This window comes from Talpa occidentalis, unplaced genomic scaffold (genome assembly GCF_014898055.3).
Source record: "Talpa occidentalis isolate TD23 unplaced genomic scaffold, MPIMG_talOcc4v2.1 talOcc4.7, whole genome shotgun sequence".
Classification (NCBI taxonomy): Eukaryota; Metazoa; Chordata; class Mammalia; order Eulipotyphla; family Talpidae; genus Talpa; species Talpa occidentalis.
In genome coordinates this window covers 53,253,561-53,278,492 of record NW_023605083.1, presented here as the reverse complement: position 1 = coordinate 53,278,492, position 24,932 = coordinate 53,253,561, and the positions used below count along the sequence as shown (strand labels likewise).

Below are 24,932 nucleotides of genomic sequence, written 5' to 3'. Positions count from 1 at the left end.
AAAATTTCCTACAAGTCTATATAATTATTAATGTTGAGCATCTTTTCCTACAATTGACACCACAAAACTCTGTAAAAAAGATCAAAGATGTAAAATAAATTTGACTTGTATAAACAAGATAATGAATGTCCTCATCACCTCCAAAATTTCCCCACGCTTCTTGGTAATCTCTCCATTCTACCTCTCCTTACCTATGTCCCCAAGCAAATACTGGTTTGCTGTTACTAGATTACTTTGCATTTTCTAAAATTTTGTATAAATGGAGTCATAAGGTATGAATTCTTATCTGTTAGGCATCTTCCACTCAGTATAATTATTTTGCAGTTCATTCACAAGGCTGTTTGCCATCAAAAACTTGGTCCTTTTTATTACCGACTAGTTTTTCATTCTACAGATCTAATAAAATTTGTTTATCCACATGTATTGGCAGATATTTGGATTGTTTGCAGCTTTTGGGTTATTACAAATAATATTTCTATGAACATTAAAGCCCAAGTCTTTGCAGGTACATGTGCTTTCATTCCTTTTGGGTAAATACAAGCAGACCTTGGAGATAATACAGGTCCTGTTCCAGGCTACCACAGTAAAGCAAACATGGCAATAAAGTGAGTCACACATAGTTTCTGGTTTCCCACTGTGTATAAAAGTTTTTATACTATACCGTTGTCCATTTAGTATGTGACAGCATTATGTCTAAAAATGTAAGTACACATCTTAGTTAAATGCAACACAGAGACAGGAAATAAAGCACATTATTAGCAAAAATGGCACCAGAAGACTTGCTCGACAAAAGGCTATCACAAATCTTCAATTTGTAAAAAAATGAAGTAAAGCAAAGCCTGTACCTAAGAGTGGAATGACCTTATTGTATGGTATATATAGGTTTAACTTTGAAAGAAATGCCAAACTATTTTCATGAAGTGGATTTAAACTTACAAGCAGAGATATTTAATGATTTTTAAAAACTAGGTCAAAGAAAGTAAGTTTAGAAACAAAGGAAAAGGATACAACTTGGGGCAGAGAGCCAGGCTGAAGTTTGCACAGTTCAATGAGAAGTGTGGTATACATCACATCAATGTGAGGGGGTGCTGGAAGTTGAAATAGTTCTGCAAAGATCACCTACAAAAGAATCACAAGTCAAAACTTAATTTGACAACTACCTATACACTTCTGTTAGAAAGACCTCAACATTCTAAACATAAACTCTAACTTTACAGAATTCATAATCAGTAAGAAAATTGCTTTTTAATCCTCAAAATTATGCTCTTGAAAATAAAAAGGTCTGTAATTTAATATGCAATGAAAATTTTGTCTCTATAACTCACTCAAGTAAGAAAATGCAAAAAACGTTTATTTGCTCTATACTCCCAGAAAACTGCAATTAAATTCCAACTTTCAAAGTATCAGAGTTCATTCAAATAGGTTCAGTTTACTAAGGAAGTCACAGATCCATCAGTTTCATTCCTGTAAGTAGTTAAAAACCCTATTAAACTCTGAGGATGTGAACAGAAGATAGCCAAGTCATTGTACATAGCTACCTGAAACCAGTACCCCATAATCTTTTTGGTAGTCCAAGACAACTCTGCATGTCTACAGGTCAGAAATTTGTTTCCACACTGTATAATTTGTGGACAACCTACTTAGAATTCTAAGTAGGTCTACATTCCTTGCTCTCACTCCTATCCCACACACACCTGCACTTCATTCTGATGAATTTTTAAACATTTTACAGATTTAAAAACATGTCTAATAGTCTACATTTCAATCGACATATCAATGTGTCAATTATGCCTGATCATCCTTACAAGTTTTATAAAGACAGGCTAAGTACTTTTAAGAAAGCACATAAAGGGCAGTATTAGTAAAAAGTGAATCTTAATACATTATAGCTATGCTCATTTTCATCACAAATATTTCACCATAAAACAGAAGTATAAAAGTCCATAAGCTTCACACATGTATCCTATGAAAGCACTGTTTTTCAGGACACAAATTTCTAAGGTGTTCAACTATAATTACTAATATCATCCTTCTATATAACTTAATCATAAACATTTACTATTCTTCCTACTTCCAAACTGGTTGTCTCTTTTTGATTTCTAAGGATAATAAGGATTCACATTTATCCTTTCCTTGGAATATGGGGAATAAACTAGTCACATGTATGCTCATGGTAAGAGGTCAGATAAACACAGTTAAAGATAGGTTATCTGCCTAAAGGAACACATATTTTAGTGTATTTAAGCCACTTATACAGCTGTTAAGTGGACAATGTATTGACAGAGCTAGAAGTAACTTACATTATCAATGATAACTATCCATGAATGAAGATATACTACATAAATAATTTATAGGCAACTCAAAATTCCACTTGGCTACTGGTCTCAACCTCCTCTTTTCTCCTTACTAACATGGCTAACAGAGCACCAATACTGACAGCAATTCCTCGCTCCTCTGTTAATTTTCAGTACCTGACAAGTAGTAAGAAAAAAAAAAAAAATAAGCCAAGAGTAGATTATACTTTACAGTCAACAGAAAGATTCTGAAACTTGGGAAGAAACTTCATATGAAATGCATACCTCAACTATGTGGTAGTTCAAGGGGATCTTGTTCTTCCCTGGATAGCTCACTAGCTGTGCAGCACTGTAAAAAAGTATAATTTGAGTTTAATTAGTATACAAAGATAGATGAAAAAACAAGCCATTTCAAAAGCACTATTTAAATATAAGGAAATCTGTTCAAAAATATTCTAAATTTCAGCACAAATTATTTTATCTGAAACCAGAAAAACTCTTCAGAAAATATATTTGCAATACCAAGGAAATATATTCAGATCCACTGAGTAAATTTTAACAGGGCAGACCACTCCCAATATATTATATTTCTTTCTATTTTAAAATCCAAACCAAAACATTCAAAGGTTTCAGAAAATATTAAAAAATAAACTTTCCCTAAGTTTGGACATCTAAATGCTAGAAAACAAGCAAAACCACTAGTATGCATTTATGCCCATAACATTCAAACCCAAAGTAGCTTGCCATTTAAGTTAACTTCTTCATCGCATATAGCAAATATCAATTTTAAAAAATGGCATTACATGCACATTGATATAAACTAGCAACCAAAAAAGTACTATCTGAAGGCAAAAGGCCTTGAGAAAGCAAAGCAAGTGTTTTTAGATTGGGCTTAGCAACACAGAACATTAGGAAGTCCAAAAGATTTTTCTTAACATTCTTTAACATATTTTGTTCTTACCAGAAATTAACAAAACTGCTGCCTTTTCTCCCCACCATGAAAAGAATCTTACCAAGTCTTCCTTTCTTTCCAGTGGGACTTAATTATGCAGTGAAGATTCTCTTCTATTACAAATCTCTCCACTGAATGACTCCCTGGCATTACAGGACCCTAGAAAGAAAGTCAAATGTACAGTGGGCCTCCCTGATGGCCTAGGGGTAAAGTCTCAGTGCTGTCACCTCTACAGTCTGAGTTCCATTCCCGGCCAGGGAGCTAACCCACATATGGCACAGCAGACCTCTCCTGCCTTGCCCGCCACTCTCCTTAGCAGTGTATTTCAGTAGATCCTCCTACTCTGCTCCCCACTCTGTCTCTGGCGAATCCTCTTACCCACCGCACCTCTGGCCTGCACCCCAGTTCTTCTATGCAAATAATAATAATTTTCTTAAATAAAGTCCAATGTACATATTACACACCTAAGAAAAGTATTTTCTTTTACTCATTCAGTAGGTATCTGAAAGCCTATCATGTTGCAGACAATATACTGGGTGGTAGGAATAAAACCAGAAGAATGAAAGCTCTGTATTTTAGCAAATTTTACTGTTAGGTTCAAAGATATCTACAACAGAATTATATCAGCTGCAGTGTTACTTTTGCTACAACTGATATACCATATTATCTCCCTACACCTCACATATAGTGCCTACATCAATTCTTACATAAAACTGAATGAATTTTTTATATTATTAACCCTATATAGTCAATTTATTTATTTATTTGTTAAAGATTTATTTATTTATTTATACAAGAACCAGGGTACAGGCCAGATTCATGGGAGGGTGAGAGGATTCACCAGACAGAGTGGGGAGCAGAACAGGCAGAAATACACTGCTGAGGGGAGTAGTGGGTGCGACAGGAGAGGTCTGCAGTGCCATGTGGGATCCTTGCTGCTGGCTGGGATTGAACCAGCGCTGCAGAGGCTGTGGACAGCTTCAAAGCACGGTGCTCAACCGCCTGTGCCATCAGGGGAGGCCTAATTTATTTTTTTAAACTATGAAAGTGGATTCCTTCAACAATAAAACATGGAGGGAAAAATTTTATTTCAAACACTATAAAGACAAGGAAAAATCTGCTTTGAGTGGTATCTACACTTGAAAAAAAAGGTCAAAAAACATTATCTACATGATATTAATTTTTCAGAGTATATGAATAGGCCTCCCTGGTGGCACAAGGTTAAGATGCAACCTATGAGGCAATCTGTAACCACTGCAGCACAAGTTCAATCCCTGGCCAGGGAGATACCCACATGGCACAGCAGACCTCTCCTGACTTGCCTGCTGCTCCCCTCAGCAGTGTATCTAGGTCGGTCTGCCCACTCTGTTCCGCACTCTGTCTCTGATGAATCCTCTCACCGTCCGCCCCCGCCCCCACCCCCCCTACCCCTGCCAACCCCCGCCACCTCTGACCTGTACTCAGGTTCTTGTATGCATAAATAAATCTTTAAAAAAAAAAAAAAGAGTATATGAATAGCCAACATGTTTAGAGAGTTTGTTTTTATTAATTATTGTAGACTTTTAATGGTAACTTTTACTTTAATCTTCTCTATAATTTGTTTTTAAAATAAACATCTTTTCAAAGGCAGGTTCAAAAAAACCAAATCCTTTTGAAGGGCATAGATATTTTGCATATTTATGTGCTTCTGACAAAGGATGATGGATATCAATTAAATATAAATAGTAAAGGAGAAAAAAAAATTAAGGTCCAGATAAATACCCAATCACAAAGATTTTAGCCGTCTTAAAAGTAAATCAAACTTTTAGGGCCTTCCCAGTGGTGCAGTGGATTGAGCGCAGCACTGCGAAGCTGTCTGAAGCCTCTGCAGCACTGGTTTGATTCCTCGCCGGCCAGGGAGATTCCCACATGGCGAGGTAGACCTCTCCTGTCCTGCCCACTGCTCCCCTCAGCAGTGTATCAGTCATTCTGCCTGTTCTGCTCCCTGCTCTGTCTCTGGTGAATTCTCTCACCCTCCCATGCCTCTGGCCTGTACCCCAGTGCTTGTATAAATAAATAAATCTTAAATTCTTTTTTTTTTTTTTTTAAGATTTATTTATTTATACAAGCACTGGGTACAGTCAGAAGCGCGGGAGGGTGAGAGAATTCACCAGAGCCAGAGCAGGGAGCAGAGCAGGCAGAAGGACCGAAGTACACTGCTGAGGGGAGCAGCGGGCGGCAGGAGAGGTCTGCGCGCCATGTGGGACTCTCCTCTGGTGGCCGGGGAGCAGCCGGGGATCGAACCGGTGCTGCAGAGGCTGCGGGCAGCTTCGCAACCCAGCGCTCAACCGCTGCACCACCGGGGAGGCCCAAATAAATAAATCTTAAAAAAAAAAAATAAAAATTTTAAAAAAGAGTAAACTTTTAGTTAGATATACCTAATTATGCCATTATATAATGTTGATTGAAAATATTTTACTCTATATGGAATAAAATATATAACAAATTGATAGTTTTGTATATATAACCAAGTATCTGACAATTTTTTACACTGAGATAGATTACATATATACTAACACTGAATTTTCACTAGTCATATGCAATTTATAGCAGGACAGAAAAGAGAAGATAAGAAAAACACCCTTATATTTGACCTTAAGTGATAATATTGATTCCTATGTTATTGGTTCTCAACTGGGGCCACTTTTGCCCCTAAGGGGACATCTAGCAATCTCTGGAGACTTTTGGTTATCAGAGTTGATATTTAGTGTCCAGGTGGTAGAGAGAAAAGGTCAGGGAGGCTGTTAAGCATCCTACAATTCACAAGACAGCCCCTCACAATGACAAATTATCCAGTCTGAAATGTCAGTTTTGCTGAGGTTCAGAAACTCTCCTCTATGCTGACTGTGATGTACTATGTGACAGATAACAGACAGTACTTTAGTAATAGGAGTTTCCATTCAGAACAATCCAATAATCACTGTGCTTGCTGCTTGGCTATTAAATTTAAGAGTTAAGACAGCTCTTCAAATGCAAAGGCATAAAATAAATAAAAATATGTCAAACAAAGCATAGTTAAACTGTAAATTTTTATAGCAAATGTTAATATAAAAATTATTTTTTAATTCATAGAGTGTAATGACTGCCACAACTTGTCTTCATATAATACACAATACATATTTTCAGAAATGATAGTTATATTAATCTTTGATTTTCTTCAAGAGTATATTTTAAGAAATAATTACATAATATGAGTAATAAGACAAGTCATGAAGGTTAGAGAGAGAACAATCTAAAACTGGCTATTTGTCTTCAAAAATAGCCTTATTAATAGCCAAAGTTAGTACACCCTCATCACATGTTGAATACTGTCCCATATATTTTTGTTAATAATTTAACCCCCATAACAACTTTATGAGGTACATCTATTACCTATTTCACCAGGAAACTAAGGTACAGAGAGAATAAATGACTCAACCAAGATCACATAGATAAGATCTGAATAAACCAGGATTAAAATCCAACAAAATCTGGTTCTCTAGCTTACACTCTTAAATTGCAGACTTTGCTGCACCTTAAAAATCTACTCATACAAGCTAAATAATAATTCTTGCATAACAAGGCAAGTATCATTCACCAAACCAATGAGCGCTTTCAATATGCCACTGCCAATGGCAGTGGCCATTGATCTTAAGTAATAAGCAATTCAAAATTAGAATGTGTCACTGGCAAAATTCAAACACGATTAAACCACAAATACAAAGCAACACAGGCCCTTTTTTTGGTTACATACCTCAGGATCATCTGTATAATCAAACATTCTGAAGATGACCCTAGGCATTGGGTACACTGAATCTTCAGTGTGGGGAGGTGGTGTGAAAGGAGGCAGATTGTGCTGTAGTGCTTCACACAGGATGCTGTCAAAGGCAAGATAAGGTCTTAAGATGTGCCGCTCCTGCCAGCGATCCTTTTTCAATTTCTGAATCTGGGCCCACAGGCAATCTAAATACTAAAGACAGTTTAATTTTTAACAATTAATACATATTTGGAGGTTAGAATTAACATTTTGACTGGACAAAACCAAAAATCATTATCTTCTAAAAGACAAGCTACAAAAGCAAGCTAACCTGAATTAAATATAGTACAGAGGAACTGTGCTAACATTTCAATTACCTGCTTTATAAAACCTGTCTTTCTGAGGCTCTTACCTTAACATTTTCCAAATTGGGTATTTAAATAAAAATGTGTAAACTCTATGATATATGGAATCCCACAGAATAGGGAGTGTTTCAATTACATACTAACATTTATTTAAAAATTTACTATATATATTGCCTATAGTTATGAGGAGCTGGATCTTTACATAAAATGTGAAAACCTAGTTAAATTCTATAGATGGAATGATTTCAGTATGTCACAAGAGTGGACTGTGCTTGTATCACAAAAAGCTGAAATCAATTTACCTCTTCTTGGGGATGTGGTTTCTCAGCAGTCCATACTTGTAACATGGGCATGTGAGTCTTCTGTCGTCTTCTAAAGATAAAAATGAAATTTACACTTAGGATTTTAAAAACATGAAAAGAAGTTCATTTGCTTTCATAATTAACAAAATAAAATTAAGGCAGTGAAATGACATTTTTACTTATCAGATTGGGAGCTCTCAAAATTTTTGATAATGTTCTATGTTGCCAAAATGTGGGAAAATATGCTGCTTCAAATATTGCTGGCAAAGGAGCTAATTCATATCTCTTTAGAAGAGACATGGAAGGCAATTTGAATAAATCTATTAAAATTAAGATACTTCAACCCAGCAATGCCACTTCTAAGAGTTCACACTCACCACAATTATATTTGCACATGTACACAAAAGAAATTCACTGAAACATGACAGCAAAAGACTGGAAATAACCAAAATGTCTGCCTACAAGGGATCTAAGAAAATGTGGTACATTAGAAGAGTGAAATACAATGCAGCTATTAAAAAGAACAAGGTACAGTTATATACTTTAAAAAAAAAAAAATTTTGAAAAGAAGTGGGTGTAGGTCAGAGGTGCAGGAGCAGAACAGGCAGATCTACTGAAATACACTGCCAAGGGGAGCAGTGGTGAGACAGGAGAGGTCTGCTGCACCATATGTGGGTTAGCTCCCTAGCCAGGAATCAAACTCAGGCCATAGCGGTGATAGCACTGAGACTTAACCCCTAGGCCACTGTGGCGGCACCATAAGAACTATTTACTTTTATGTTAAAAAAAAAAAAAAAAAAAGATATAGTAAGGGGCAAAAGCAACTTAAGAACACCGTGTATTCTGGAATACCATTTGTGGAAAAAAAGGGGAGGGGAAAGAGAGGCCATATACTTACATGCTATAATGCTCATACTCTTATTTTCATTCTTTTCCAAACATCTACATTTAAGTATAAACACCTACAATAACTATAAAAACAACCCTTAAAGGTAGCTTAACATAAAGAAAAAGCAGATTTTTTGGTTTAGATTGCTTTTAGCTTTATTTGTAACTAAGAAGATATTAACAATATCCATAGAAGTTCCTATTAATAGACAGAAACGGGAACATAAAATTAATCTGAAAAAACTTATGGAGTCACAAAACTATCACCACACTGCTGAGAGACTAAAGTTTAGGAACAAGGAATGTTATTAATATTACATGTAATAAGGCAAGTCAAGCTTTTCACATTGTCTTGGAAAAGTGGGTAATAGGAGGAAATGGGACTATTTTAAGTGAAAAGTATAGCTGAAATGTAGGAATGGGCATAAATGAAATGTAGGGTGGGTGGACGATTAAGGAACACTGTCTAAAGGACTTGGTTCAAGACTAACTTATATGAAATAGATATACTGTATGTGCCGGATAATAGTTCTCCACTTGTGGACTATGTGCCCAAGCCTCCTTCTCAAATACCACAATTTGTAGGCCTGGAGGTTTTGGGGTTTGAGAATATTTAAGCACCACAACTGATTCTTATGCATACTGATATTTGAGAACCATTATGTTAGATGTTTTATGCTTTTGCAAACAGGCAAAAGCAACTTAAAAGAAGCTATGTTACCAACTCATTTGCATTGGCAAAGTAAAGTATAATTACTCTGAAGTCTCAATAAGTTACAATAGCAGAGGTGTAAGTACCTACAGAAAGCCTTAGAGAACTTTACAGCTGAATTTTAAGAAATAAAACTCAAATAGTATTACTAATGGACAAAACATAACACATTTATTGTATCAGTAAGATAACATTCACCTAAATAATGAAGAGTAACATGAGCTATGACCTTACTTAAGATAGCTTTCAGTGTTGGCAAAGATGCGGTCCATTTCTGCATCTTTTTTTTCATACAACTCCTTTCCAACCCAGGGCAAAGATGATAGAAACGCATACACGTACCAATCCCGTCGCACCTAAGAATTTTTAAGAAGGTAAGTTTATTGTATTTATTCTTGATAGCCTACTGTAGAAGGGCTTAGGTAAAACCGCATCATTCAGAGCATTTCTACTGATCAGTTTTAAACTTACTAGACAGATCATTTGAATTAACATAAAAATGTCAGTTGAACCCACCAATATTCCAGCTGACTTATTTTACACATTAAGAATTTAGAATGTGATAATAGGCTATTATCTTTTGGGGTTTATTACTAAATGGTTACCAGTAAAAAACTCCTGGTACTAGAGCGACAAGGTTCAGTATAAGTGGTTTTCTTACCTGAGGCACATCTTCTTCCTGAGTTACATTTACAAAATTTTCAAACATAGCAACCATTGATGGGGCAGCAATGACATGACAGTTCACAAGATCAGATAAAAAACGGACCTGTTGTGGAAAACAATTTCTATTAAATCTAAATGTCCTTTGTAATAATTACAAAACAAGTAATCTAATGGTAGAAACCCCAAGTCTGAAAAACAAAAGCCCAAGAGTAAAATGTAGCCCATGACCTATTTTGCATACTCTATGAACTAAGAATGATTTTTAGATTTTTAAAGGCTGGGGGTAAAAGAAAAAAAAATCAAAGCAGTATTTTCTGATACATACAAATAACCTGAAATCAAATTTCAGTCCATAAACAAACTTTTACAGGAACACAGCCATGCTCACTCACTTATATACTGTCTATGGCTGCTTTTTATGCTCCACAGCAGAGTTGAGTAGTAGTCATAGAGATGGAGATGGTACACGGAATAAGAATCTGTGGACTTACAGGTTTCTATTCTACACTACATTAAGAACCTAACCTGTAATATTCTAGATATGTAAGCCTTTAATTTTTTTTTTTTGTTTGACTGTGAAAAACAATGGACTACAGAAACAAATTTCTAAACATACATTTATTGGAGAAAGTCTCTATCAGATGGGAACTCAGAGTCTAATGAGACAAGTACAGTTAAAAGATAAATAAACTCTAGGAACAGGACAAGGCTAGGGGAAAACATAAAAGAGCCAATAGTTGGGCTAGGTCATAAAGGACAAGTAAAATAATTCGTTAGTAGAGGGTAAGGAGTATATTCTAGGCACAGGGCTCAAAACAAGGTATGTCTACATCTGCAAGTAATTTTTATATAGCTAGAGGATATATGGGAGGTGAGGATAGAGAAACAGATTGAGGCTAACATACAGGATCAGGCTAAGGAGTCTGAATTGAATCTTGCAGCCTGATAAATATCCAAACTGTTTTGATTATATATTCAGTAAAAAAAAGAATCTGATCACACATCTCCAGCACATCTATATTTATTACATACAGCAGACCACTATCAACTGAACTATTTTTTTTAAAAGATTTATTTATTTATGCACATAAGAACTGGGATACAGGCCAGAGATGTGGGGGGTGAGAGGATTCACCAGAGACAGAGTAGGGAGCAGAACAGGCAGACTGACTGAAATACACTGCTGAGGGGAGCAGCACGCGAGACAGGAAAAGTCTGCTGCGCCATGTGGGTAGTTTCCTGGTTGGGGATTGAACTTGTGCTGCAGAGGCTGCTGCTAGCTTCACAGTGTGTGCTTAACCTCTTGTACCACGAGGGAGATCCATCAACCGAAGTATTAATTCCCTTTCCGGTTAATAAATAAGTATTCTGACATTTACTTCCAGCAACCCAGTGAATCATCTGTTGCCCTATGCTTTTAAGAACATCTACTCTGACAATGGGAAGGAACTGAGGTTTCTGCCATAACCAACATGGCAGAGTTCATAGGTTTATAGAAAGAACACTCGGGTGCTATTAGAAAATAAAGTGAAAGAGAGAGAATCTGGATGCTGAAAGGTCAATTAAGAGGCTGTTAAGACATAAAGATGAAGGCACGAACAATGCCAGAGGCTCTGAAGACAAAGGAAAAGGGATGGACTCAAGAAACAGAACTTTTAAGATCTAAGACTGCTTAAAATATGAGGGGGTAATAGGGGAGATAAAAAAGAATGCTCAAGTTTCTGGATGGGTTATCCAGTAGAAAGTAGCTACTGTGTGGGATTGGGGAAAAGACAGAGGAAAGGAGGTAAAGTAATGTAAGGGATTTCTAGGCAAGACACCTTAAGGTTACCTGGGTAGTGTTTCAAACATAGGCCTGAGCTCAGTAAAAAGGTGATACAAATGTAGGAGATACAAATGTAGATTATGAAGGGCAGAAATGGGGGTCATCAAAATAAAGGTAGCTTGTAAAGCTGGAAGAACAAACGAGAATGTTTTAGGAAAGAGTGGTTAAGAACTTCCCGACCAACAGAAAGGAGGAAAAACAAACTAAAACAACCAACAAGAACAAACTACGCATCAAGCGGGGCTGTGAGTGGAAAGTAACTATTTCAGCCACCATACCCCATGAACTGGAGCTGTGGAGAACCCTGCAGGATTCGCCGGGGAGGTGAGCGAACGGCTCCAGGTGCCATTAAAGAAAAACAAAGACTCCCGGAGACCTACAAACAGCCCCAGGCCAGCCGGTAAGCTTGTGTGGAAAAGTAGCGCACTTGAAAATGATACACGGATTGCGGCTGCCCAGGTCCCCTCGCCTGCGACCTAGGCTTGCAGGGAGACGCGCGGGGCCCCTCACTGAGGTAAATGTCCCTCACTGAGTAATCAGAAACCAGTCGCCAGGACACAGGAGCGGGGAGCAAAAGGCGCCATTTCTGCGGACACTGAACTGGGCTACAGCTCACGTCCTGGACCTGAGGGCTTTAAAACTGAGACCCAGGGCATGAAATTCGGGGCATGGGATCCCCACGATGGTGGGGCACAAGGCAGACACAGCACCCCAAAGCCTTTGAGACTTTCCCCACCACTCCCACTGTTCCCTGTCCCATGAGGTAAAAAAAAACAGCTCCCCAAGGACACTAGGAGAGATCTCTGATGCCACCTAGCGACCAGAAAAAAATCACCAACACCCCATAGAATAGGGACCTTTCTTCAGTAAAGACTGCTTGAAACTGGCAGAAGGCTCCCAGAGGAGTCAGAGGTGAGCTAGGAAGTTGGCCCAAGCCAGGCCCCTTCTGACCAGCAGTCCGAGCCCAGAGGGGAAGCGGGCACCCATGGCCAGGGCAGACAGGGTGCGCGGAAGAGTGTGCCTGTCCCTGAATCACCATTTTAGAATAGGGACTCTTCTTCAATAAAGACTGCCTGAAACCAACAGAAGGCTCCCGAAGGAGCAAGAGGTGAGCTGGGAAGTTCGCCCATGCCAGGCCCCTTCAGGCCAGCAGTCTGAACCCAGAGGGGGAGCGGGCACCCACGATTGGGGCAGACCAGGCCCGCGGAAGAGTGTGCCTGTCTCCAAAGCGCCATTTTAGAACAGGGACCTTTCTTCAATAAAGACTGCTTGAATCTGGCAGAAGGCTCCCCGTGGAGACAGAGGGAGAAGGTTCCCTGCACAGTCAGAGGTGAGCTGAAGGCCCCCACAAGCCCGGTCCCACCTGGCAGGAAGTCGGAGCACAGAGGAGGATCCAGAGATTTGGAACCCAGAGTGCAATCCAACTGACCCACGTCCAGGGAAGTCTATGGGGTTTCAAGACTAACCTTTGTAACGAAACACAGAAGGAGAGATTCTGTGACAGTGACCATTAACATACTCAAAGTACCACTGCCTCACTAGACTTCCAGCATAACAGTTTTTGACTCATTTGGATTGCCAGTTTCTGAAACTCCCGAAAGAACACACTAAAAGATGCCCGCCAGTAACAGAGGGACAGTGTCCCAATGCATAAGGCAAATTAGAAGACAGGCAGCAGGGAAAAGAAAAACTACAAGCAAAGTAGCAACACCTCAGAAAAAAGACACACCACAAAAAAAAAAACAAACAAAAAAAAACCCACCCACCAGCTTGCAACTACTTTGACTTGGAAGAACTTCTGAACCTTCCAGAAAAAGAATTTAAAATTGCTGTGATGAAAAAACCGATGGAAGTCATTAAGGAAAACAATGCTCAGAAGAACGAAATTGAGTCCCTAAAATGAAGGGAAATGAAGGAAATGCAGGAGATCAAAGGATTAACAGAAGAGCTAAAGAATGCTGGGAAAAGCAGTGATAACAGAATAGAGGAAATGGAAGAATGAATAAGCACTCTGGAAGACACAGAAATAAAAAGAACCAAAACAGAAAAGGAAAGAGAAGTACGAATGAAAAAGACTGAAGAAAGACTTTGGGAACTATCTAAGTCCATGAGGAAAGAAAATATAAGAGTTATAGGAATCCCAGAAGGAGAGGAGAGAGACCTAGGAACAGAGAAAATATTCAAGGAAATAATTGAAGAGAACTTCCCAAACGTGAAGAAGGAGCTGAAAATAGATATACAAGAAGCAAGAAGAACACCAAACTTCCCCGATGAAAGGAAAAATACAGTAAGAGGAGATCAAAGAAGAAATGAAAAAATTCTTTGAATTGATGACAAGGAGGACACCAATTTCCTAAATGTATGGGATGCAGCAAAAGCAGTAATAAGAGGAAAATATATAGCAATAGACGCTCACATCAAGAACAAGAAAGAACTCAAAGAAACAACCTAATCTCGAAGCTCAAAGATCTAGAAAAAGAACAACAAAAAACCCCAAAACCAGTAGGAGAAAAGAAATAATAAAAACCAAAACAGAAATAAATGAAATCGAAACTAAAAAAATAATCCAAAAGATCAGTGAAACTGAGAGCTGGTTCTTCGAAAAAATAAATAAAATAGACAAACCCCTAGCCAGGCTCACAAACGAAAAAAGGGAGAAAGCACAAATAAACAGTATCATAAATGAAAGAGGAGAAATCACAACGGACACAGCAGAAATCAAAATAATCAGAAACTACTATGAACAGTTATATGGAATCAAGTTCAACAATCTAGAGGAGATGGACAAATTCCTACAACTCTACAATCACCCAAAGCTAGATAAAGAAGAAATAGAACACCTAAACAGACCAATTACAAGCAGTGAAATTGAAATGGTAATCAAAAACCTCCCCAAAAACAAAAGCCCAGGACCTGATGGATTTACAAATGAATTCTACCAAACATTCAGAGACGAATTAGTGCCTATCCTTCACAAACTCTTCCAAAAAATTGAGAAGGAAGGGACAATACCAAGCACGTTCTATGAAGCCAACATTACACTAATACCAATACCGAACAAGGACAACACAAAAAAAGAAAACTGCAGGCCAAAAGCTCTCCTGAAAAAAAAAAAGAAGGGAATGGAGGCATCACACGCCCAGACTTCAAACTATACTACAAAGCCATAATCATTAAAACTGCATGGTATTGGAACAAGAAAAGACACACAGACCAATGGAATCGAATAGAAAATCCAGAAATAAACCCACAGATTTATGGTCAACTAATCTTTGACAAAGGAGCAAAGAATATGCACTGGAGCAAAGAAAGTTTGTTCAATAAATGGTGCTGGGAAAACTGGGTCACTACATGCAAAAGAATGAAGTTTGACTACTACCTAACACCATGCACAAAAACCAACTCAAAATGGATTAAACAACTAGACATAAGACCGAAACCATAAAATACATAGAAGGAAATATAGGCGAAACACTACATGACATGCACATCAAAGACATCTTTACAGACACATCACCCAAAGCAGTGATAGTGAAGGCAAAGATCAACAGCTGGGACTACATCAAATTAAAGAGCTTCTGCACAGCAAAAGAGACAATAACAAAAACAGAGAGAAACCCCACCAACTGGGAGAACATTTTTGCACACAACACTAATGATAAAGGACTGATCACAAAAATCTACAAAGAGCTGATGAGACTCAACAAAAACAAAGAAAATCATCCAGTCAAAAAATGGGCAGAAGAGCTAAAAAGAAACTTCCCTGAAGAGGAAATGCAAATGGCCAACAGGCATATGAAAAAATGTTCAACATCATTTGTAATCAGGGAAATGCAAATCAAAACTACAATGAGATACCATCTTACAACAGTGAGAATGGCACATATTAAAAAAACTAGCAACAACAAATGCTGGCGAGGTTGTGGAGAAAAAGAAACTCTCCTGCACTGTTGGTGGGAGTACAAACTGGTCCAACCACTATGGAGAGCTGTGTGGAGATTTCTTGACCTACTAAACATAGAGCTTCCATATGATCCAGCAATTCCACTCCTAGGTATTTACCCAAAGGACACAGAAACATTAATTCCAAAGAGCACCTGCACCCCTATGATTATAACAGCACTGTTTACAATAGCTAAGCTTTGGAAACAACCCAAATGTCCAAAAATAGATGACTGGATCAAGAAGATGTGGTACATATATACCATGGAATATTACTCAGCATTCAAAAAAGATCAACACATGCAATTTGCAGCAACATGGATGGCGCTGGAAGGGATCATGCTCAGCGAAATAAGCCAGAAAGAAAAAGAAAAATACCAGATGGTCTCACTCATAGCAGGAATCTAGAAAACTTAAATAAGGGACCAGGAAAATGAATAACTATATGAAAGAAAATATCAAAATCAACAAACAACTATGAACCAGAGACACTCTATGGGGGGTGGGGGGCGGGGAAAGGAGGGCTTGGGGTCACAATAAGGGGGTTGCAATTGCATGGGGAATATAAAAATAAATTTAAAATAAAATAAAATTTGTTCTTAAAGAAAAAAAAAAAGAGTGGTTAAAGAAAAGTGAAATGAGGATAGAATCGTGGGAAACACAAAAATTTAAGAGGCAAAGGAGGATGACCAAATAAAGGAGACTGAAGAATAGAAGGCAGGTGGCAGCAGGAGGTTCCCCAAAGAGTAGTGCTGCAGAAGCCAAGTAATATGAATTCCATTCTGCAGTGAGATCAACTAGGATTGACAGTGAAATCTGGAAATGAATCTCTGTGGTAAGGAAGTGTATTTCAATTAAAGGATAAATTATTTGGTTGTAGCTCACCTCTTCCTTCTATCCCAATATTAAGTCATAATACACAAAGCAAATAAAAACTTACCAAATATACAGCTTCATTATAATTGTTTGCTTTCAATGATTCTTTAAGTTGACGAATCATGGCTTCTACAAATTCTCCACCGAAGTTGTAATTTCTAGCATTGAGGAGTCCAACTAATGTTGTATAAATTGTCAACTTCTCAGGTAATAGACGTGCACTGATTTGAGAACCCAATACAGCAAAAACAAAAAAACACAGAGACACACACACACAAAACCCAAAACAATAGCATTAAGTAGCTGAATTTTAAACCATATAAACCTTTTATTAACTATTTAACTTTGAAACAGGATTACTATTTTTAAGCAGTATGTTTTTAAAACTACTTCAGAAAAGGCACAAATGTCATCAAGAATAGTTGCAGACAATCTTTCAATTCAATCCTGGTTAACTCAAGAGTAAAAGCAAAAAAAAACAAACAAACAAACAAACAAACAAAAACAACTAATTGTGAAGCTAACAAATTGAAATAAATACAGTTTGTGCGAAATAAAGCCAGTGTGTGTTTGGTGGAATTGAACATCAATTCTACAGAAAATGTTTTCATGGTAAAATATCTGGGAAATGCTGGGTGAAACAAGTTTCTTTAATGCAGAATCATTAAAAGGCGGGGATGCAGCCTTCAGCATTACTAAACTCAGCTAACCAAATGTCATGGGAGCACAGTTCCACTTTGAGAAACACTATTCTAGTTGTTTAGAAAAAATTCAGAATCAAAACCAGTTTCAACTAAATCCCTATCAGTTAAACTGTTGAATTCTTAGCATGGCACAGCGAGGTTTCTTTACATTCTAGTTTGCTTATACCAGTATATTAATAAACTTGATAAACAGCGAAGAGGATTACAGCAATACACTTTAGGAAAAAGCAAATATTACTTGCTAATTTGGGCAGTCTTTGTCTTAAGAAAAAAAGCAAATAGTAGCTCATGACAATTCAGACTCTCTTTTTGTGTTTCCCAAAGGTCCCAGCAGAGTGTCAGGGCTCTGTGAGGCCCCTACTCCCACCCAAAAGCCACAGCTTCTATCAGAGTTTAAGCATAAATGATATTCAATTCTAAGAAATATTTTTAAACAGAACACGTTATGGATAGACAACTATAGCAAAATGATTTTTCTTATCTAAGGATGTGTTCCTGAATATTAATTTGATTCCTTTTAATGACTGTCACATAAACTATTTGCACTTTCTGAGGTTAAAATGAAATTCACTGCTTTGTGTATATATTTTTAAATTGCAAAAATGAGCTGTAATCATTAGAAATTTAAAAAATTGAAATGACAATTAGTTATCTTTATAAAAGTACCTCATAGATTATAATTTCATGTAAACTACAAATATCCCTTTATTCAGAAGTCATAGCTATTTCTTTGCAAGGCAAACAATTCAGAGTGGCCGATGTCTATCTAAGGGAGAAAAATCTAGATTGTTAATTCCAACACTGGGAGAGATTGTTTCATTACTTCAGTGTGAGACTTTTCCCTTTTAATTCCCTCAGAAAAATGAAATACTAATAGTTGTTCTAGATAACCTAACTCAAAAAGTATGCCTATGAAAGCGTCAAAAGCATTTTTTGTCATCTAAAAAGGGCTATTACAAGCAACCAGTTCTCAAATTTGTTTGGCACTACTCGTCTTAAAAAAAAAAAAAAAAAAAAAGTCAAACTCATATTTAAGTGTACATGCTTTAAAAAAATCTGATTGTTAAAGTGTCTACATTCTCACTAAATAGTAGTTGAATGGATCACTAAGAAATAGTTAAATAATTCCATTACATATAAGTAAAACACTACTATGATGTAAGAAAAAAATTAATATAAAAAAGAAATAAAACATAATAGTCAATTTTTTGTTCTATTCATCTCTAAGAAAAGGAGTTCACCAAAGGTCATTCACTTGTGCAAATTTCCCAACAGAATGAAAGCTGATGCTATATGGAACACAAACACATCTTTTGAACATTTTCCAAAGCAGGTAAGAGTAGATAATACATTATCACCTGGATTCATATATCTTTTGCATACATACACTGTACAAAGAAGCCTTAAGATCTTGCTCTTGTAGTTAGGAAGATCAGCTTCCAAAACACCAGCCAAGCCTTCCAGGTTGCTCTCCAAAGAGCAGGCACTCTGTAGAGGGTAGCATATGAAATATCCATCAAATACTCAGCAATTAGCAAGCTAAACTTTTCGATGTGGTTATAAAAAATTAATGAAGCAAGCAAATGAAATTTTTAAAATAAGCATTCTGAGACAGCAGACTAAGTATTAGAAATGGAGGACAATACAAGCTCCATCCCATCTCTCTCACTCACTTACTCACTCACTCACTACATGACTCTGCGTAAAGTACCTTAAGTATACAGGATTTGTTTCTTTCCTCACTTACAAACGGAATGGACTATTCCTTAAGGTCTTGTCTAGGACTCACCAGTCTATGAAAGTTAATACAAATATTTAACGCTCAATTATCTGAAATCCAGGGGTTTAATCTGGTTTTCCTTTTGGACATAGATGCATGGCAATACAAGCTTTGCCTAAAACTCAGATTATGGCATTTCTAGCTACAGAACTTAAAGCAGTCACCTACAATGTTAATCCCTTCACAGCCAGTGCCAATTGTGGTGCTCACCTTTTCCCCTACTTTGCATATTAAAGATTCCAAATGATCTTCAGTTTCATTGGCATCAGAGGTCTTTCTCCTTTTGTGAGGTTGTCCTCCTGTTTTAACAATGTAAAAAAATTAACATTACACAATGAACCCACTATCCTAAGTTTTGCCAAGCTACAGTAATTAAAACAATATGACAATGGCAAAAAAAAAAAAAGACATAGACCAAAGGGACAGAATAGAAAGGATAGACATAAATCCACTACAGGGTCAATTAATTTACAACAAAGGAGCCAAGAATATATGATGGGGAAAGGACAGTCTTTTCAACAAATGGTGCTAGGAAAATTGGATAGCCCCATGCAAAAGAATGAAACTGGACCATTATCTTAAACCAAACTCAAAAATTAACACAAATGGATCAAAGAATCAAAACATTAAGACTTAAAACCTTAAAACTCAGGAAAAAAACGAATGCAGTATGATCTTTTATGTGGACTCTTAAAAAACAAAAAACATCAAGTTATGGATGCTGAGAACAGATTGGTGGTTGCCAGAGGCAAGGTCTGGAGGTAGAAGAAATGGATGAAGAGGGACAAAAGGTAAAATTACACACACACACTTTTCTACCGCAGGCCCTACTTTGGTGTACAGTTTTCTAGACCAATTACATCAAGATTCCTTCTCCAAGGAGTGTGTTAGAGCAACCATGGAAGCAGACATGTTGTTCTTAGAGCCAGGAAGATGCTTCTCAATGTCACCTTTGAGATTCACTAAATCTAGATCACTCTGGCCTCCATCTCTGGCTGGAATATACCACCCACTTTCCTTTTTTTATTTTGTCATGCAACCATTGGATGCTTTCAATTATAGACCACTTTGACATTGAATCCCACACTGTCAGAGCCATCTTTTACCTCTACCATGTACCTCTACCCTTCAACACCAAAGCACACACAGAGACAGGATCCTATCCCTAACCCAAGCCCCATTTTGTTTTTTTGTGCCACACCTCATCACCTGATCCCACCTTATCTCTCAATCCCACTCTCTCAGGATCTCAACTATTACACTAATGTAATGTAGTCCAAAGATTCCAAAGGTTCAGTTACCATAGTCTACCAAACCTAAGGGACCCAAAAAAGTCCCAACTATGTTAAGATCTGGACAAAGACCTCCTGAATGACTTTAGGAATATCCCCAAAACATAGTCACCAGGTTGTCCATAACTCTGCCCCACACTCTGCTTTGGGGAGCATGTGTTTCCTCAGGTCAGCCAGGAAGTTCTCCTGCATTCATTCCCCCTACAAAATTTCTCTCAAAAACCCCTCATAAAATCAGAGAATGTTAATTGGTTCTCATTTCACATCTTATGAAGTAGATTGTTTCTATAAGGAGAAATATGTATTCTAAAATATATTTTTTCCTGAGAAAAAATGCTTTTTACTCTAAATTCCAAATAACTATGAGCAGCTTACCAACACAGGTATTTTATTTTAAATTGGTTTTTACATAATTTGAACACGTCAAAAGTCACAAAAAAATTTCAAGAAGCATGCAAATGATGTATCTTGCTATTTTAGGGTCTTAGAAATTGGAAAAGAATTTTCACTGTTTTCTAACAACATCAAGATCATTCTCATTGGAAAGCAACACCAAAGAGATAAATTATTTCAGGTTTTAAAACTTTTCAGACAGACTAATACCTATGTACTAAGTCACAGAGGCACCAATTTCTTAACCATCTATTTTTTTAATATTTTAAATTTGTGTCATTCAAATGTTCTTTGTAGGCAGATAACCTAAGAAGATCAAAAAAATAGTTTGCAATAATTTAAAGGGTGCCTAAACTAATCAAGGAAACGCATATTAAGCTAACTGCCAAATAAAGTCATCACCTATTAAATATATATGCTAATAACTTTATTATTTTTTTGAGGTAACATTGGTTTACAACACTGTATAATGATTTAGATGTCTTCAGATGTTCGTTATCATATTATACCCATCACCAAAGCACAAATAATTCTGCACCATAGACCACTGGGCCCTCTCCCTCTTTTGATCCTCACCCTCCCTTTACCCCTCTAGTAGCCTCAATTCTGCAGTCATATTTCTAGGGTATTGTCTTGGTTTAGTTTTGTCTCCTTTGTTTCATTTCTTTGTATGCCACATGAATGAAATCATGCAGTATTTGTCTTTTTCTTTCCAACATTTTTGCTTAGCATAATCCCTTCCTGTTCCATCCATGTTGTCACAAATGGCAACATTCTGTCTCTTATAGTGCTTAGTATTCCACTGTGTATAAATACATCTTCTTTATCCACTTATCTCTCAGTGAGCATTTAAGTTGTTTCCGTAACTTGGCTATTCTAAATAGTGCTGTAAAGAACAAAGGAATGAATGTCCCTTCAAATTAGTATTTTTATATTCTTTGAATAAATACACATGAACAGAATTGATGGATTATATGGTGTATCAATTTTAGTATTTTGAGAAACCCGCCATATTATTTTCCATAAGGCCTGAACAAGTCTAGATTCCCACTAACAGCATACGAACACAGGCCCTAATTTTTACACAGTGAAAGCTCTTAGGTGACCTTCTACTTCCCAGACTAAGCTAGATTAACCAACAGTATCTATTCCCAGGGCTACTGCTAATAACTCCAAGACGCATTAGTTATGCTAACTTTGTGTACCAGTGCCCCCATGGAAATATGCAATGCAGCAGTCCTGTTCATTTCTGTGGACTAAGCAGGGGTGGTGCTAGGTGCAGGCAGTCAGCAGGATACTATTTGTACATTCATGTTATACATTACTTCCATTCTTTAAACTTGGCTGTTCACAGATCCTCAGTTGCTTGTTCTTATACCTGCTAGTGCCAGTAGCATTCATTTATTCTAATAATGGAACTTAAATTATTATGTAAACAGACAGAATATGAGTACAGGACTAAGTTGAATGCTTTGGAAAGAATCGATTCAAAATTAGTTTTGTATTAGTTATGAAGAGAGCTTCAAAATATGGAAAGGGAGCATACAACATTAGGATTCCTTATTAGCTTTACAAGTGCCTGAGCTCTTGTGTTAACTGTACAGTTAACTGTTTTGATTCTGTAGATCATGCAGCACTACATACAGTTTATCCCAAACAACAGGAATCATAACCAAGAGATATATACTCAAAGTCCAAAGCACTGCATCAAATAATGGTAGGAAAAAGATGCATATTTTATGATCACCTGCTTTAACTGGCTCTTGACTAGCTTATTAATGATCCTATTATGTTCCTATTATGTCCTAATATGTAATTCAAAGAACACTTTAAAAAAGGATCTAACATTTAGAAATCATTACCAATCACTGTCTGTCCTTTGGTTATTAAGGCATTCACTGAAGCTGTACTAAAAATTTACCTTAGAACATTGCACTGTCTATCTTCAGATTTTGCTGTTTATTATCTTACTATTTTGTTTAAAACCTAACACACCTACCTTATACCCTTCTTATATAATAACACAAGGGTTGAAAAAATTAAAATAATAGTGTTAAGTATGGAACATGATGCTGTTGCTACAATGTTGGCTCTTCTCCCAATAAAACTCAATTTTGGGGCCTCCCCGGTGGCGCAGCGGTTGAGCACCGGTCTGCGAGGCTGCCCACAGCCTCTGCAGCGCTGGTTCGATCCCCGGCCGCCGGGTGAGGGTCCCACATGGCGCGCAGACCTCTCCTGCCGCACGCTGCTCCCCTCAGCAGTGTACTTCGTCGGTCTGCATGTTCTGTTCCCTGCTCTGGCTCTGGTGAATTCTTTCACCCTCCCACGCTTCTGACTGTACCCAGTGCTTGTATAAATAAATAAATAAAACTTTTTAAAAAATAAATAAATAAAATTCAATTTTTGAATTCCCTTAGTTAGATTATTAGAAGACCATGTGAACATGGAAGCAAGAGTCTGTAACTATGCTGGGCATCTTTATTAATAATGAAAACCTGCAATAGAATACAGGGTTACCCAGGATTACATATAAAACTTTTATCTCCAGACCTGTAGAGCCAAAGGGATTGAACTAATTTTACAGAATTCATAATTACTTAGTTGCCTCCAGAACATCTGGTTTGGAATACACAGTGGTTCTCACAAAACATAGCATTTGGCGATTGTAAGCTTGGGGTGTTTAAACTCTCTCCAAAAAACTAAAATGATTTTCAAGCCTCCCTGGTGGTGCAGGGGTTAAGGACAGCCCTATTAAGCTATCACCAGCCACTGCAGCGCAAGCTGGATCCCCAGCTGGCCAGGGAGAAACCCACAAGGCGCAGCAGACCTCTCCTGCCTTGCCCGCTGTTCCCCTCAGCAATGTATTTCAGTGGATCTGCCTGTTCTGCTCCCCACTCTCTCTGGTGAATCCTTTCATCCCCCTGCACCTCTGGCTTACACCCCAGTTCTTGTATGCATAAATAAATCTTTAAAAAACACAGGGGAAAAAAACCCTAAAATGATTTTCAAGTTACTGGGTAAACTTAAGGATAAAATAAATTACTACCCAAATAGGACATGTATTATGAAAGGCTAGAGAGTAAAGCACTCTGTACTTTGACAGTCCACCCCTTAATTATCAGTATAACTAGCTTAAGTAACCGTTGAGTGCAGTTTTGAAGGAATAATGCTGTAAAAAAAAAAAAATGCTATAAAAAACATAACATGTGGGCCTCCCCTGGTGGTGCAGGTGGTTGAGCGCCGCGCTGTGAAGCTGTCCACAGCCTCTGCAGTGCCGGTTCCATCCCGGCCAGCTGGCGAGGGTCCCACATGGTGCGGCACACCTCTCCCGTCGTGCCCACTGCTCCCCTCAGCAGTGTATAGCAGTGTATTTCATCAGTCTGCTTGTTCTGTTATCTGCTTTATATCTGGTGAATCCTCACACCCTCCCACACATCTGGCCTGTACCCCAGTTCTTGTATGAATAAATAATCTTAAAAAAAAAAAAACACAACAAAACATAGCATGTATTTTGCCTGACAAACAGCTGAGGTGTATTCCTGGAGATATTTGCCAGGGTAGATATCTGCATATGTGGCAGAGTGGAATCAGTGACCTTGATTTAGAAGCGTACATCAAATCTAAGTCATTATATATTTAATGCAATGTTGACATAAGCTCTCTATTGGGACATTAGAAAAAGCCTTCTCCTAGATTAGTGGCTCTCAACTTGTTAAGATTTGTCCCCCAAGGCACCATGTGGCACCCCCTGGAGACATTTTCAGTTGTCGTAACTCAGGAAGAGCTACTGGTCAGGGATTCTGGTAAACATACTTCACAGTGCAGGGCAACTCCCAACAAAGAATTCAGCTCCAAATGTCAATACTGCTAATGCTGCGAAACTGTTCTAAAAGCAGAATATACTAGTGGTGTTCTTCAGAACCAGATTTCAATAAGGCTGGGAGAATGCAGATGCTGAAAAACTAGCTAAAAGAGCAATATTTCCTGTTGCTGTTTAAAATCGTAATCACTATTCCCTCCTTTTTGGCCATTCTACTTTGCCAATGTCCCTTATATCCAATGTCTGGCTTCCACATTCTCCCTAAATTAACTCTCCAGTTAGCTTTTTGCCAAGTAACTTTAGAATCATATCCCATTCTTTAAAACTGCCATTCTAGGCTCTCAAG

The 24,932-nt window shown here is 37.6% G+C and overlaps 1 protein-coding gene across 1 annotated transcript in view; it reads right to left on the bottom strand.

Annotated features, from left to right (window-relative positions):
• NCBP1 (nuclear cap binding protein subunit 1) overlaps positions 1-24,932 on the bottom strand; it is a 45,500-nt gene that overhangs the window by 17,136 nt on the left and 3,432 nt on the right. Inside the window, exons 2-11 of the mRNA XM_037494463.2 lie at positions 19,292-19,380; positions 18,689-18,789; positions 16,662-16,818; positions 9,950-10,057; positions 9,523-9,644; positions 7,689-7,758; positions 7,019-7,234; positions 3,308-3,405; positions 2,580-2,643; positions 1,009-1,119 (exon numbers count right to left, since the gene is read on the bottom strand). Of these exons, the coding sequence (XP_037350360.1) occupies positions 1,009-1,119; positions 2,580-2,643; positions 3,308-3,405; positions 7,019-7,234; positions 7,689-7,758; positions 9,523-9,644; positions 9,950-10,057; positions 16,662-16,818; positions 18,689-18,789; positions 19,292-19,380 (1,136 nt within the window). The remainder of the gene's footprint in view (positions 1-1,008; positions 1,120-2,579; positions 2,644-3,307; positions 3,406-7,018; positions 7,235-7,688; positions 7,759-9,522; positions 9,645-9,949; positions 10,058-16,661; positions 16,819-18,688; positions 18,790-19,291; positions 19,381-24,932) is intronic.